General features: G+C 36.6%; 2 protein-coding genes and 1 long non-coding RNA gene across 3 annotated transcripts; all 3 read left to right on the top strand.

The window, feature by feature from the left end:
* Positions 1–1,983: 1,983 nt before the first annotated feature.
* Positions 1,984–2,727, top strand: LOC122195449 (disease resistance protein RPV1-like). Its single transcript, XM_042897351.1, has 2 exons — positions 1,984–2,516; positions 2,724–2,727. The coding sequence occupies exons 1-2, from the start codon at positions 1,984–1,986 to the stop codon at positions 2,725–2,727; spliced, it is 537 nt and encodes a 178-aa protein (XP_042753285.1).
* Positions 2,728–2,919: 192 nt separating this feature from the next.
* On the top strand, positions 2,920–4,972 carry LOC111916669 (uncharacterized). The gene is made up of 4 exons (XR_008227667.1): positions 2,920–3,575; positions 3,941–4,047; positions 4,137–4,188; positions 4,309–4,972. It is a non-coding gene; the product is annotated as an uncharacterized LOC111916669 (long non-coding RNA).
* A 1,057-nt stretch (positions 4,973–6,029) lies between these two features.
* Positions 6,030–9,999, top strand: LOC111916660 (disease resistance protein RUN1). The gene is made up of 6 exons (XM_042897350.1): positions 6,030–7,064; positions 7,157–7,480; positions 7,561–8,484; positions 8,564–9,092; positions 9,386–9,456; positions 9,697–9,999. The coding sequence occupies exons 1-5, from the start codon at positions 6,030–6,032 to the stop codon at positions 9,415–9,417; spliced, it is 2,844 nt and encodes a 947-aa protein (XP_042753284.1). The 3' UTR covers positions 9,418–9,456; positions 9,697–9,999.
* Positions 10,000–16,428: the final 6,429 nt, after the last annotated feature.

Below are 16,428 nucleotides of genomic sequence, written 5' to 3'. Positions count from 1 at the left end.
TAATGAAATAATTATAAATTTTCAGATAACAAATTTTATACAACAAATGTAACTAATTAATTATGTAGATAACACGTGTATGAAACCAATTAAAAGAAGTTCCAATTTGAAAGTTAGCAGTGTGAAATCGGTCGTTGGTTTTAAATTACTTTTTTATTTCTTCTTACTTTTTGACCAATCGACTTTAAAAAATTTGGGAATAAAAATGGTGCAACGAAAGGCAGTCGAACCACTATAAATCTCTCAAACCATTAGGGTGATGATGATTCATAAACATTAACAAAAATTAATTAAAAAATATTAAAACTGCTGTTCACAATTTGCTGAAAAACTGCGAAGCCTCTCTCGAGCTGAGTAAATCATTCTCTCTTGCGTCTCCCTTCCTCGTTGATTCCCCGATTACCTAAAGACTTACGCCTTCTGCTTTGTCAATTTAAGTCGTCTACCTGTCTGAGTAAATCCGCTTCAGATCTTTTTGTAGCCCCGTAGGCAGGCAACTATGAAAGCACCATTTATGTCTCATACTCATCTTGTAATAACCCTAAATCGCCTGGTTATGTTCCCATTGTGTAAAGCTTGCTGAAATGTTGAAGCCAAATTGTAAGACATCTTAATTTTCGTGTTATATAGCAAAATTAGAGTTTTGCTAGAGAGTCCTCAATTAGTGAAGTGATCAGGGTCAAATTATTTGTGAATAAGTTGGATTACTTTTGTTTTTATTTTTTTTAGCTAGGAAGCTATAAGGGATTTCTCTGTAAATTTAAGGGTTGATCTCATTAAAAAAAAAAAAAAACCTTGTGTTTTTTGTTTTTTTCTAGATTAAAAATAAAATTTATTTATTTTCCTCAAAAAGGCTTTTTATAGTTTTTTTCGGATCGGACCCTCTAAGTTATTTTTTTTCTGAAAAAAGTTGTAAATGTGAGTTTTTTTTTTGTGAAAAACTAAAAAAGTTAGAAGATTTATTCGGAAAAAGTTAGAAAAGGTTGTGGGTTATTATTAATTTTTTTTTTAAAAAAGATAAAGTTGAGGGTTTCCGGATAAAAAAAAAAATACAAGGTATTTGACGTTTAATCCGGAAGAAACACAAAATATAATGTCTTTTTATAAGATTAACCCTAAATTTAACATCTACAAGCATGATCATTTGACTACAAGAAGGGGAACCTCGGCTTAGCTGAACACACTCATTGTTCTAGTTCTGCATTTAGCTTTCTTATATACATGACACCAGGAATAATATTTACTTTAAGACAGGGTTGTATCTATGTATATTACTTATATGGAACAAGTCCATAGTATTCTGATGCCTGGAACTGCTGATAAAATATTCGTATTTGAAAAGATTAATTAATTAATGCTCTTGCCAATTCCAAGGATCTATAATTAGCTATGTCATGAAACTTATTCTTTATTGCCTATATATCTTTTAATTGATTGCTCACATCTAGTGAAAGATTGGAAATTGCCTATACATTTTCAATTCCTTTCATAGGATGTAATATTGGATCTTGTAGTTCATTTGTTTGAGGAGTACTTAACTGAACTCTAGATGGAACTTATTTAAATTTTTAGGGATGTCAATGGTGGGTTAATCAGATCAAAATAAAGGTTTTGTAACTTAATTGAATAGTTTTGTTTAATATTTTCTTGCACTAAACTTAAGCAGAAAAACAGGTTAACCAATCTAATTAACCAAGTAACTAATTTTTAAATAATTCTCATCTTAACGTTATGGTGATTCTATATCAATATTCAATACGTAGCTGTATAGGTGTTGGTTATTTCTAAAGCATATTAAATTGGTTGATTAGACTTAACTAATTACATAGTTATTAATAATATGAATTTTCTGTAGAGACAATATGCATGGGATCTTGAGATTGAGGCAGAAGTAAGGAAAGTGTGGGATTCAAAAGCTTTAGAACACAATACTACCTTATTGGGAGAAACAAGAATTAAACAAGAATCCACCCATAACTCATAATGGTTCAGCTCCATGAAATTTTAGAAGGATCTTCATCTTCTTCATCAACTCATGGTCATGGATATGACGTATTTCTAAGTTTCAGAGGACTTGACACTCGTCATAGTTTCACTAATCACCTTTATAATGCCCTCATACATGCCAATATTAATACCTTTTTGGATGACGAAGAAATTGAAACTGGAGAAGATCTGAAACCAGAATTGGAGAGTGCAATTAAATCATCCAAGGCTTCTGTTATTGTGCTGTCCCAGAACTATGCTGATTCCACATGGTGTCTTGATGAACTGGTATTGATCCTTGAGCAACGAAGGATATCCAAACATGTTGTAATCCCCATCTTCTATCATGTTGAGCCCGCACATGTGAGGAAGCAAGAAGGTAGCTTTGGAGATGCAATGGCTAATCATATACAGAAGATGGAGGCAGAGGCAAATACAGATAAAAGAAGCAAATGGGCTCAAAAGATTGACCGATGGAGTAATGCACTTAGAGAAGTTGCTGATTTGAAAGGGAAGGATGCAAATGGCAGGTAATCACTTTCTTACCCGTATCTCCGTACTCCATTTATATTGTTTAATTAGCTAATGAAAAGTCAATGTCATCTTCACGTTATGCAGTTCAATAAGTTCAAATAGGCATATTTTTGATGCATTTTTATTTGGATAAAGATACGTTTAAGAATTGAGTCTTTTTTTTTTTTTTTTAATTATTTAATCTCATAATTTAATTCATACAGGTAGGTGTAGGTTAAACCATTTGGCTAATTTTAAAAGGTTTCACTACAAGAATAAGCATATATAGAGACGGGATCTACAGGGACGACATATGTCGTTGCTTTACACGCCCTATAGGGACGCCATGTCGTCTCCATAGAGTTGACTTTCCTTTTACCTACCACAATTATCGTGTTCTCAGTATGTTAAGCGGGAAAGAAAATAGGGGAGGCGCGTTTTTGGGGAAGGCTATAGGGACGACTTGTCGTCCCCATAGCTTTCTATGCCTTAAATCAAGAGAACAACCTTCTTCGTTTCATTCCTGCACATTCAATCATCAGTCTCTCTTTCAAGAGAGAGAGAGAGAGAGAGAGAGAGAGAGAGAGCGATCGAAGATTCTCCCATCCTTAATTTCAGCCATTATCTTCTCCTCCAACGATTTCCTCACCTCCCACTCCCTGTGAATGTTCTTCCTCTCTCCATAGATTATGATACTAGTTTCTGAACACAATCGTGGGCTCAACAATGACGATTAGTTTCAATGCCGATCTGACTACCGCCTTCCTTTTCACATCCGGCTATAAATTCTATCGAATACAAGCTCCACTCCTGCTATCACGTTAGTAATTCTCTGTTTATTGAGGTAAATGTTAGAAATTATGTGTTTGAAATTGAAATTGGGATATAGGTTAAGGATGATGATGACGACAAACTCAAATTCGATAACTATTTGTTTTCAGTATTGCTCTGTTGTTTCAACTTTAACTTCTATTAGTTCCATTTTGTAGGCTTTTGCAGATCCGCTCATTGATCCACAGTGAATGTTAATTCTTACTGTTGCAGCTACTTTGAGAACAATTGGATATGAAATTGAGGTAATTTTGTTGTTCATGAGACTCTGGGCTTCTTTAATTGCTATGATTTTATTTGCATAGTAATGAAAATATTTAGAATAAATTCAAGAAATTTGATGTCTGAAAATGATATGACTAGCTTGTCCTTATCGCTTATGAAGCATTAGAAAGTTGTATGTCACTTACTTAAGAACATGAACTCAATTAGAAATAAGAACGTATCTCATTCATATGGAATTTGGCTTTCTTAAGGTTTTGTACATTTTGTTAGCAATCATCTAACTTTAAACCTTATCAATTTATTCAATGGTTTCTTGTAATTTAATCTTCTGATATATTATGATTTCAAGAGATTTTGACAGTCATCATTGACTATTTTTTTACAGGTTTACTCCTTTAAAGAGGGGCATGTGTATGTTGTCTGCATATTGGAGCTCTTGTGAATATTTTGGAAGCTAGTGGGGATAAAAAAGACTATAATTTACTGGCTCAAGTATGTTTTTCCTTTTTAACACAAAAAGTTTTCTTTAATCCATTATCTTGGAATTTAGTCTCTTTTACTCTTTTGCATGATCTTTGTAGCTATGATGTCATACTTACGAATTCTTTTCAAGCAAAAGAAGCAAATTCCAGGGTAAGTTTAGTGACTTTTATGTTATCATTATTTCACAATCCAAATGTTTTATATCTCAAACTTTATAAACCATCTTAGTTTCACATTTTGTTATCAACTTAATAAGTTTAGTTATTACAGCCTTTTGCAGGAACCCTTTAAATCTTTACCACTTATCTGAACTATCCATGAAAAAACACTTGATATCAGGTAAATTAGTATGGCATTGCTTCAATCTCCTTCAAGAATTCAATTCTATCGAAAGAAGCTATTTGTGTTAATTGCCTGATGGAATGGAATACGAAGAAATATCACTCCTCCATTTTGTTAACTTTCATTTTTATGGCGGAATATTCATTATAACCCCGTTAAATAATAAACATTATACTTATAGTTAAATATATCTAGATTTGGTTATTTTTATTTATTTTTACTAGTTTATGATTTTTGTCATTTTATTGTTATACTTGCAAAAATATAGGTTGTGTCTGCTACTGCAAATTCAGATCTCCCTGCAGTAATTAAGGAAAGAATTCATAATTTCATAATAAAACACTAAAAAGTTAGGGTCAGGCCTAGCTGAATTAATTGTAGATGAAGCTGATTGTAATAAACTATTTTCAGGCCTGCCATTTGGCTAAACAAGCTTTTGATGAGACAATTAATGAGTTGGACTCATTAAGTGAAGAATCTTACAATGACATCACCAGGTAAATGGTTAACTTTATTATTATATCATTTCGGTTTCATCTTACTTGCAAAAGTTTCTTCAATTCATGAATTTCTCCCAATTGTATGTTTTCAGGTGTGAAGGTGGTGATGCAAGCAAATAAACAAACTGTGTGAAACTTTTAAACAATTTCAAATTGTGTAGTATGTTTTGGTAAATAATTGTATAAATATTCAAATGTTTTGATATTGTATGATAGTTTAATGTTTTGTAGTTAAATTTTGTGTTTTTGCTTTAATATGTTTGAGAAAACTGAAAAAATAAACACAAAACGGGAGCTGAATGTGAATTTTGTACAACATCTATGGGGACGACATGTCGTTGCAATAGGTCTAGCTATGGTGATGACATGTCGTCTCTATAGGTCCACCAATGGGGATGACAACTATGAACCAACAACAACGATATGTCATCTTTAAAGCTACCTATCGCGACGATATATATAGCGACGACAAAAGCTATCTATTGCGACGGGGCTATAGCGACAAAGGCATATAGGGGCGACTTGTCCTCACAGCCATCTATAGGGACGACTTTCTAACCTATAGAGACGACAAATGTCGTCCCTATAGGTTCCGTTTCTTGTAGTGTTTGCTATGAATTTGTAATTTTATATAGATAAATTCATAGATAAACCATTTTAATAATAATCAAATGTTTTTCACCAAAAAAAAATGAACGGTCATAATGCGTCTACTATTTTTTTTTTTTTTTTTTTTTATATATATATATATAATTCCACCTACAAAGCATGTCATCCTTTATTATGATAAATTTAATAGTCTTAGTTGTTATTAGCTAGTAACAGTTAACTTATAACTATTCACTGACATTTTATATTGTTTCATGCAAAGCCACATAGCTTGATGGTTTTGTAAAAACATAATGAAATTTGATAATATTTATTATGTGAAAAACTTATTAATTAATAGCTTAATATTATATCATTTTGATTTGGAACTTTATAAAAATTAAATCTCCAATATGGCATGTTAGTTTTTCAGATTGTGTTATCTGGTTCTTACTAAAATCAAATTCTAGGCTAGAGGTGGAGTTTATTGACGAAATTGTTAACGACATCTTCCGTAAATTACAAATACCCTCAAGATTTCCATTGCCAGAAGTTATTGGGATGGAAGATTCCATTAATTTCGTTACTTCATGGTTGAAAGATACATCCTCACATACAACTGATATACTCACTATATTGGGTATGGGTGGGATGGGGAAGACGTCTTTAGCCAAATATGTCTATGCGTTACATTTTCATGAATTTGACACAAGCAGTTTCATTGAAAATATCACTGGGAGATGTGATGAAAAATTTAATGGGTTGCTTGATGTACAAAAACAAATGTATCATGACATTTCAAAAAGAAGTTCAGTTCTAGTGCATGATGTTTCTACATACACCTTAATGATAGAGAATGCAGTAGCTCTTAAAAAGGTGTTTCTGGTTCTAGATGATATTAGTAGCCCCAACCAATTAGATGCATTACTTGGAAGCAAAGGTTTTCATCCAGGAACCAAGATCATAATAACAACAAAAGATGCATGGTTGACAAAGATTTGTGCACTATTCAAAACGAAAGTTAAACCCAAGCACACAACGTATGAGATTGAATTATTATCCGAGATCGATTCACAAAAACTTTTGTGTAATCATGCATTCATGTGCAACAATCCTAAGGAAGGTTATGAAGAGGTATCAAAAAACCTTGTGAAGTATTGTGAAGGACATCCAATGGCTCTTAAAGTTTTGGGTAGGTCTTTATATAATCGAGATGTGACATATTGGGAGGGGTACATAGACAGGCTAAAGAAAGAAAATGGTTCCCCTATAAATAATGTCTTAAGGATGAGCTTTGACTCTTTGCCATCAGAAAATGATAAGGAGTTGTTTAAACATATTGCTTGTATTTTTGTTGGAATGGATATAAATTTTACCGTAACAATATTAGAGGCATGTGATATAGAAACAAAAACTGGGATCACAAATCTCATCGACAAATGCCTTCTTAGTATTAGATGGAATAACGAGTTGGTGATGCATCGGTTGGTTCAAGAGATGGGAAGATTTGTAGTACGTGAGGAATCACTTTACAAGCCATGGGAACGAAGTCGATTATGGGGCCATGAATCATTTAGAGTGTTGAAACAAAAAAAGGTAAGAGGCCATGTATACTTTTTTAAAGCGTTTTATACTTCTAAACACATGCCTAACATTTTAAAATACTTTTTCACCCCCTTTCTTATTAGGGCACAGAAAATATTCTAGGACTAACCCTTGACATGCGCTTGCTTGAGAAAGAGAAGTTACATGGATCACTTGAGTTAAAAATAGATGCATTAAGTAAGATGGATAGTTTAATGTTGCTACAACTCAATTATGTGCAAATAACCGGCTCTTACAAGAATTTTCCTGAAGAATTAAGATGGTTGTGTATGCATGGTTTCCCTTTGAATTCTATACCTATGGACTTACCAATGGAGAATCTTGTTGCTCTTGACATGTCATATAGCAATATTGAATCATTTGGGATTTGTCATAGCTATCAACAACGACCTTCAAAGCGGATAAAGGTAACTCATCTCTATTTATTCCTACAACATGCCGAGTTGAAAAAAAAATACACCAGCAATCTAACTTATCTTAATTTCAGCAATTGATTGGATCGTGCTCAAAAGGTCAAAGGTTGCTTAGATCGTTGAAGATTCTTAATTTAAGTTTCTGTGAACAACTTCGTAGTCTTGGTGGGTTTGACTACCTCCCTACACTTGAGAAATTAATACTTAGAGGTTGCATTGGTTTGTTTGAGGTTTGTGAATCAATTGAGCAATGTGCACAACTTATTTTTGTTGATTTAAGCTACTGCAACAAGCTTGAAAAACATACAAGAATCTTACGCATGTTGAAGAGAGTTGAAACACTATTGCTAGATGGTTGCTATCTTAAACAATCTCGAATCAAGATTAGGGATATGGATTCATCGAAAATGCTCCCGGATAACAACACTGACATAAACACAAAATCCTATTCGACTGCTGTTGTGGAGTCTATACCAAGTGATTTGAAGTTTTTAGCAAATTCTTTGCCAAGATCTTTAGTAGTGTTGTCACTTGCAAATAATAATTTGTCTATTGAATCCTTTCCCATGGACTTCAGTTGCCTAGTCATGCTAAAAGAATTATGTTTAGATGGCAATCCCATCGTTTCCCTGCCCAATTGTGTGAGAAGCCTTCCTAGGCTTGAGAATCTTAGCATGTCCTATTGTAATATGCTGACGTCAGTCGAGCGTCCTCCACATACACTAAAACGTCTGAAACTCTTTGGTGATTCTGATGGTAATCCTTTGCTACATAAACTTCTATTTGATCCACAAATGTCGCCACTCATTTTCTTAGTAGAATGGCAGTTGTTTGCGCCTTCGTCATTTGAATTTGAAGGCTTGATCAAAGTCCAACCAATGGAAGGGGTTGAGAAAAAGGTACTTCGTAGTTTGGGCTGGACTAATCTAGACTTCCTTAACGAGAGGCGTGTGCGAACCAATGTACGGTTTAGAGGATCAGAGGAATCTGAAATCCAGGTTTGCTCTAGTTAACAATCTGTCTCTGTGTGAATATAATCTATGTATACATAATTAATGAAGTTGGTTGTATTTGCAGATGTATTATGAATTTGGAATATTCAGCACTATTTATGGAGGCATAGAGATGCCGAATTGGATCACAGATAGAATCAAGGGGCCATCAATATCATTTACAGTCCCGTCATCTCCTAATAACCTCACAGGATTGAATTTCTGCTGTGTGCTGGCATCTCCATTTCAGCATGACCGGCTTGAATTTGATTTGAAACCGATTATATTTCGTAATATAACGAAGAACCTCACTTGGGTATACATACATTACATTGAAAAAGTTGGTGGAAACTGTGTAATATTGTTAAGCCATTGGATGTTTGGGAAGAATGAGGTGGAATGTGGTGACCACATTACTGTTACTGTGGTGGAGAAACCAAATGATTATTTTAGTGCAGTTTGTAAGGAGTGTGGTGTAAGTTTTGTGTTTGATTATGGAGAAGCAGATGCGTTAGATTATTACAAGTCATGGAATCACATCATTGGTGGAGATCTCACTGCAACTCGGTTTCAAAGCGGAGAATACCTCCTGCAGAACATGCGATTTATTACAGGTAGATATCATTTTTATGTATTTTCACAAGTTCAAAAAACAATTACTTCTACCAACAATATATATATATATATATATACATGCTACAAATATGGTTGTCAAAGGATTGGATTTGAATTGGAGTAACTAATAGTCTGATCTTAACTATTTGGAACATATGAACTCAAACCCAAAACAACAAATTTGCAGGCTAAACTAATATTGAGCTAAGATCCCCTTACTGAATGGCATTCGTAACTTTTGTTGGATCTTTTGCTATCATTCTCAAACCTTTAATATATTTCTTTTGATTAGCCGTTCAAGCAAAATTTAAAGCATTCCGTTGAAGAAAGTTTGGCATGGCATAGTGGAGGTTGGCCCCTAAGGTACTTCTATTTCTCCCAAACTCTTGTAACATAAATGAAAAAAAAAATAGCACACAAAACCAACTGTTACAAATTTTTCTAAAATATATTTTCATTGAAGTTTTGGATGGAAAGAAGTGGAAAGAGTAATAACCTTGTTGTGAATATGTGGAACTTAGGATTTATGATTCAGGTAATGGATATTTCAAAACCTCATTGGGACCAATAACATTGGGTAAAATGTCTTATCTTTACTTACAGGTGTTTTCTTGCAAAGCTATTGGACTCTTTCGGTTGGTCTTTATGTTTTCTGTGCAATATCTAAAAGTGCATGAAAAATGCTAGAACAAGTTCAATTACATGTTACAAGATTCCATCATCCAGAAGCCAATAATTTCATCTGCATATGTAACGTTAGCTAGTGCTTTTATTTCAATGACACAAATTAGATGTCAAATCAAGAAAAAAAAAATCATTTCGGACGGATAAGGTTGCTTTGTGTTTTGGTGCCCAAATGTACCTATAGAAAAAATATTCAATACTAGGTTATTCTTTTTAGACATACTTGTCCCCTTCCTCAAATAAATACAACCTATTGCATAGCAGAATTATTCACATGACAGACATGATACATTTTTGTGCTAATAAAAGTAATCTCAATGCAAGAACTAGTAGCTTTGTTACACCGAAAATTTTCAAAACAAAATTTTCATTTAAAATTACTTATCTCTTTAATACTTTTCATAGAAATCCCATTTGGTTTAAATTACAATACATGACTCTTTTGTTCAATCAATTGATAAACCATGATCCTCAAACAAGCGCTTCCTCTGGTGTGTACAATCGAGCCGGTGCCGTCCCGTGATCCTGAGGAAACCTGAAACACATAACACAAAAACTGTAAGCACGAAGCTTAGTAAGTTCCCCAAAATACCACTCTAACACATATTAGCCACTCGAGGCTATAATCTCTGTTGACCCTCCGGTTAGTGTGTCTCAGTGGGACCTTCCGGTCCCAGCTCTCTGTGGGCCCTCTGGCCCTAACTCTATGGACCCAAAGGTCGTAACTCTGATAACTCTGAATCATGCATATCACATATCACAATAAATCTCAACACATAAATAGCATACAAATACACTGGAAAATAATACTAAAAATACCACATATAGCACATATTAGCCACTCGATGCTATAACTTTGTGGGCCCTTGGGCCCTAACTCTACGGACCCTCTGGTCCTAACTTTGATATACACACAGCATAAATCACATAGAAATAATGCAGTGCCACACATCACATAGATAGCATATAATATCTCTATCACATAACTCTGTTACCACTCTAGGTAAAGTATAGTGAGAAGACTCACCTGAAAAGCAGAAAGCAGATATCCTCACACTTAAATCTCGAACTCGCCACCGCCTAAGACATAAGGCAAATACTCTCATGAATATAACTCTCGAGACTAGAATCAACCCTCTCTTGACACCCTCTTAAGGGTAAAAGACGATTTTACCCCTCTCTTGGCTCAAAGGCCACATCGCTGGCCAAACCCTAAAAGTCAACAAAAGTCAACGGTCAGACCTTGACCCTACTCGCCGAGTGCTCCCTGGTGACTCGACGAGTTCCCACATGTCTTCTAACTCTTGTCCCGCTTGACACGCCGAGTCCCTCCCTATGCTCGACGAGTCATACCATTCATGAATCGCGGGGCCACCCCGACTCAACTCGCCGAGTCTCGAGATCAACTCGGCAAGTACTGCCTTCAACTCTAGTCCTCTAACTCCCTCCTGACTCACTGAGTCATCCCCCAACCCGGCGATTCTACTCGTTGAACAATTTACGTGAAACACTAACCCTACTCGCCGAGTCTCAAGAACAACTCGGCGAGTTCATGCCATGCACAAACTCTATTGACTTCCTAAGGTCAGATCCGTTTCCCCAAACCATAGATCTGGCCTCCCCAAACATGAATGTCACGTAAAGTTCGAAACTTGATGCTTGTATAACCACAACAAGGCATCAAAAGGATATTTGGTCCCAAAAATGGCAACCTAAGTCCAATAACCCCAAACTAACCCATAAAGCTCCAAGGGTTAAGGTATCTGGACCTCTTTGAGTCCAGATCCAAGGCACAAACTCGAAGAGGGACCATTTGCCCCACATAATCACTCTCCAAAGGGGGTTAGAAAACCCTAACTCTAAAGATCGACACTAAAACTGAAGGAGGTCTGAACTATTACCTCAAAATGAAGTCTCTGAACTCTGGATCTGCTTGAATCACACCTCCTCTTTGCTCTTGTCACCTTCTTCTTGCTAAACCAAGGATACAAGGATCAAAAAGTGACTTCTTCTCTCTCACAGCGTTTTAGCTCTCTTAGGGTTCTCTCAAGGGACTGGTAGCCGCAATGGGAGGCTATAAGTGCCCTTAAATAGGCTCCAAACCCGGCGAATTAGGGTTTCATTAAACAGCGTGGACTCGCCGAGTCCACTAATGGACTCGCCGAGTCCAGACGCGAACCCGGATGAATATCCACGACTCTACTCGGCGAGTCCTGGCTCCAACTCGCCGAGTTCCTCCACAAACTCCAAAATAATTAAATAAAATAATATACCTGGGAAATCAGGATGTTATAATTCTCCCCCACTTAAATTAGGCTTCGTCTTCGAAGCTTGCGGCACACAACTCCAGAATTACTCTCACAATGCACCTCCTGGCATTAACCAGACCAGGTTCCCTCAAACATTGTTACCAAACCCCGATAAGGTCTGACTCTTTCTCACAGAGTCACGACAATCGAATCAAGCCGGCCATCGGCTTCTTTCTCTGATTACAACCCTTATTAGCCAAATGATCACCCGATGATACTTTCATCACTCCAAATCACAACAATCATTAAGCCCTTACCAAGCTGGATATCACCCTGAACCACCGGTTCCTGACCCGGTGCCGACTGCTGGGACTTATCCCGCTTCCTTTCGGAATCTAACTCTTTTCCTTCCGTGCTGACAGGATGACACACCCTGCAGCCCTTGAGCAACTCCCATGAGCTTTCCATCGAAATCGCATACACATGCTGAGCCTGCTCTACATCCTCGGTTTGGAAAAACCCGACACACTGATGATACCAACAGACGTCCCCAGGATGAATTACCACTATAAACATAATCTCCAGATCACAACCATACTTAAATCCAAGGCTCTATATTTGCATCTCTTCCAAACTCCTCTGGTTCTAAACCATCGGAGATTCTTCCGCAACCTCAACAGACACCCAACCTGGATGTGCTTCCATACCACTGGCATAGACACAGTGTTCAACCACCATACTCTTAATCATCCATTTTCACTACTGCTTTCACTTCTGTGAACCAACACTCCCTCCTGGAGTTACATACCTTTCTCTTTCCTTACCCAAGGAAATCCACTTGTCAACCTTGCCACTACTCCATGTATCGCACATGTTCTAGATCTGCTCGCAAGGACTCTCGGGTCCATGCGCTACCTCTCCCTAGCAAATGGGAGGGTCCTCATATATCACCATGACAAACTCTAGCTCATTTCTCATATCCCACTTCGATACTGAGCACCAGTTCAGCTTTTGACTCCACAACTGAACCCCCAAAGAAAACCTATAACGTGATCCAAAATATCTCACTAGCTTCCTCCCAGTGACCACAATCCCGGCCCAGTGACTCACAAGTCACGAAATTATCTTTTCCTTATACGAAAAATACAATCCAACTGAGGATCGACTCAACTCTGACCCCCAGTTCCGCCCTTGGTTCAACCACCGGGCTGCAAAACTCTATACTAAGGCTTCTCCAGCCTAAAACTCTTCTGCATCAAACACTGATAGGGGAACACCCCAACATCACACTCTCTTGCCGTCTTGTAAGTATTACGGCTCCCCGCAATAACATGACGGCCTCTGACTAGTGAGTAATACGGCTCCCCGTACACCACAACACCAACTATCAAGTGGGTACTACGACTCCCCGTAGCACCACAACACCAACTATCAAGTGGGTACTACGACTCCCCGTAGTACCATGACTCCCTCTCTCTGACTTGTGAATGCTACGGCTCCCCGTAGCATCTCAACACCCTTTGTCAAGTGAACACTACGGCTCCCCGTAGCTTCACCCCCACACTCTCAACTCATCCCAACGCCACACTATGTCCACTCACTCATGCCCGTATACTATCATAGATAGCAACACGCTTGTCCAACATATCCATCACAGACTCTGGCGGCAACCACTATAACAAAATTACTTACCTCTGGGGAGATCCATCTTCTAAAACAATCCCTCTTGCTGTCAATACTCGAAGGGCTCCCACAGGAATCGTAGATACATGATATACCACTGGTCATCTCAAACTCAAGGCTCTAAATAACTCCGAAATTGGGACACTATTCCCGGTCACCACGGATCACCATTACGGATGTCACACCCCGAAAAACCAGAGGCGGAAACATTTCCAGGGCAGACTCCACGTTGAGTATCAAATCCAATGCACATAGTAAAACAGTAAACACAAAACATTACATTACATAATATTGTTTACATCAGTTTCAAAGAAAAGTTTATATAAGTGTTTTATACATATATCATATGAACAAAAGCAAAGACGAGTCTTCGGAATGCTCCGTCTTCTCCAAAAGGTGGCGGTGTACCTGTCTAACGTTGAGCTGAGAATACAAGCAGTTTGAAAATCAGCATAAAGCTGGTGAGTTCATAAGCGGTTTAGTTTTGAAAAGAACGACTTTCCTTTGCTTTCTGAAAAAGTTGTTGTTCAAGAAAATCCCATATTTTCTTATGAAAACAGTTTAGTTATCATTTGTTACAAATTCGAAAACGGTTTGTTATGTCAATCCAGGAAAATCCCATATTTTCCTAATAGTTTAGTTATACGTTTGTTACTTTATTCGTATGAGAATTGTTATGCTATCCCAAGAAAATCACATATTTTCCTATGTATTAAGTTGTCTATTCATTTCTAAATTCCTTACTAGTTGTTATGTTATCTCAGGAAAATCCCATATTTTCCTATGTATTGAGGTTGGTTCTTAGGTTTGATTTCGATGTACTAGTAATTACCATACTTGTAGTATTAGTTAAGTATTCTAAACTCTTAGTTGTCCTACTTTCGAATGTCTATCATCTACTAACTTAGTTGTATTTTCGAATATTTGGATTCACCAGAAACGTACATTACAATATTTTCGATTATTCTAGTGATTTCCAAAAGAGTACATTAGTTGTATTTTCGTATCTCTGGCGACATTCTAAGGCTAATGTATTGGAAACTCAGTAGAGGTCCAGAGGCGTACTTTCGTATCAAATTCGAAACTTTGGTGACACTCAAGGCGTACACTAATTGTATATTCGAAGTCTTTGCGTCATCCAAAGGCGTTATTTCGCATTCGTAGTCCTCTTTCTATTCGTATTCGTATTCGTTCTATCCTATTAGTTATATTCGAATTCGTATTCGTATTCGTATTCGCATTAGCATTCGTATTCGCACTATCCTATTGGTTATATTCGGATTCGTATTCGTATTCGTACTATCCTATTGGTTAAATTCGGATTCGCATTCGTATTCATATTCGTTCTATCATATTGGTTATGTTCGTATTCGTATTCGTATTCGTATTCGTACTATCCTATCGGTTATATTCGTATTCGTACTCGAATTCGTACTATCCTATTGGTTGTATTCGTATTAGTATTCGTTTAGTATTAATCTTAGTTATGATTAGCATGATTTCTTTTTACAAAAAGTAATATAGATCAAAACACTTTTTAAAGAAATCTGGCTTTAGTCTAATAGTTTAACCTGCAATTCGAACCATTAGTTATCACGATTTTCGATATTAGAAACATACATGAATAAAACATTTGAACTGAAAATACGTTTAAGTACAAGATATTCTTGTACTTTTTCTTGTATTCCCCCCTGAAAACGTTTGAAAAACATTTGAAAAACATTTGAAAAAGGGTAGGGATATGAACTCACCGGTTGAGAAACGCATCAGTTTGGATCCTAAACGTCAGTTCTGGGTTCGCGAACACACAAGATTCCTATGGATTATGAAATGATACATATTTCTATCTAATTAGGACTTGATTAATTTATTTGTTAGGGACATACACTTCTAGTTGCGGAAACACCCCATTACAAGTGTTTGGAAGGACCCGGGTGGCATTTAAGGACTTATATGACTAGGGAATGGAGTTTACTCTTCAAGAGTAAAATCCTTAAGGAGTTTACTACCCTAAAAACCTCATCCATATGAGTTCACAGCTGTGAACTCATGGAGGGTGATTTTGGGTGCAAAATGGCTTCAAAACACTTGGGAAATAAATGCTAGACTTGGATTTTTGACTTTGGAATGATTTAAAACTCACCTAGGGACCATTTATAGGAGTTTATGGCAGTAAACATGGAGTTTACGGACGTAAACTCCCCCTCACTTCAAATCCTTAACGTTTTGGTCCTTAAACAATCACATGTGATTCCAATGATTTTTCCCAAGCTTTGAATGGATTTTTAGGGGACTTTTGGCATGGTTTTTGGAGTTTACGGCCCATGAACCCCCTCATGGCCGTGAACTCATTAGAAAGGGTGTTTTTATATGTTTTAAGGCTTCCAAATTGATGGTAGACACTTCTAGAATTTATCCTAAGGTTTAAGGTGTGTTTAAGTGGCATCTTAACACATTTAGAGGAGTTTACTCCCCAAGAATATGAGTTTACGGCCCAAGCATGTTCTTGGGCAGTAAACTCAAGTTTACTCCTCTAAATTTATGTTCAGGGTGTTCCAAGGCCAATTCCATAATTCTACAAGTCGTATCTAAGCCTTATTGGTGTTTTGGAAGGGTTTAAGGGCTTAAAAACCCCCTTAATATGTGTTTACTCTCCATGATATGGAGTTTATGGCCCAAGCATGATCTTGGGTAGTAAACTCATGTTTACTCTCCAAAA

The sequence above is a fragment of the Lactuca sativa genome, chromosome 1 (assembly GCF_002870075.4).
Source record: "Lactuca sativa cultivar Salinas chromosome 1, Lsat_Salinas_v11, whole genome shotgun sequence".
Taxonomy (NCBI): Eukaryota; Viridiplantae; Streptophyta; class Magnoliopsida; order Asterales; family Asteraceae; genus Lactuca; species Lactuca sativa.
This window is presented reverse-complemented; position numbering and strand designations above follow the sequence as displayed.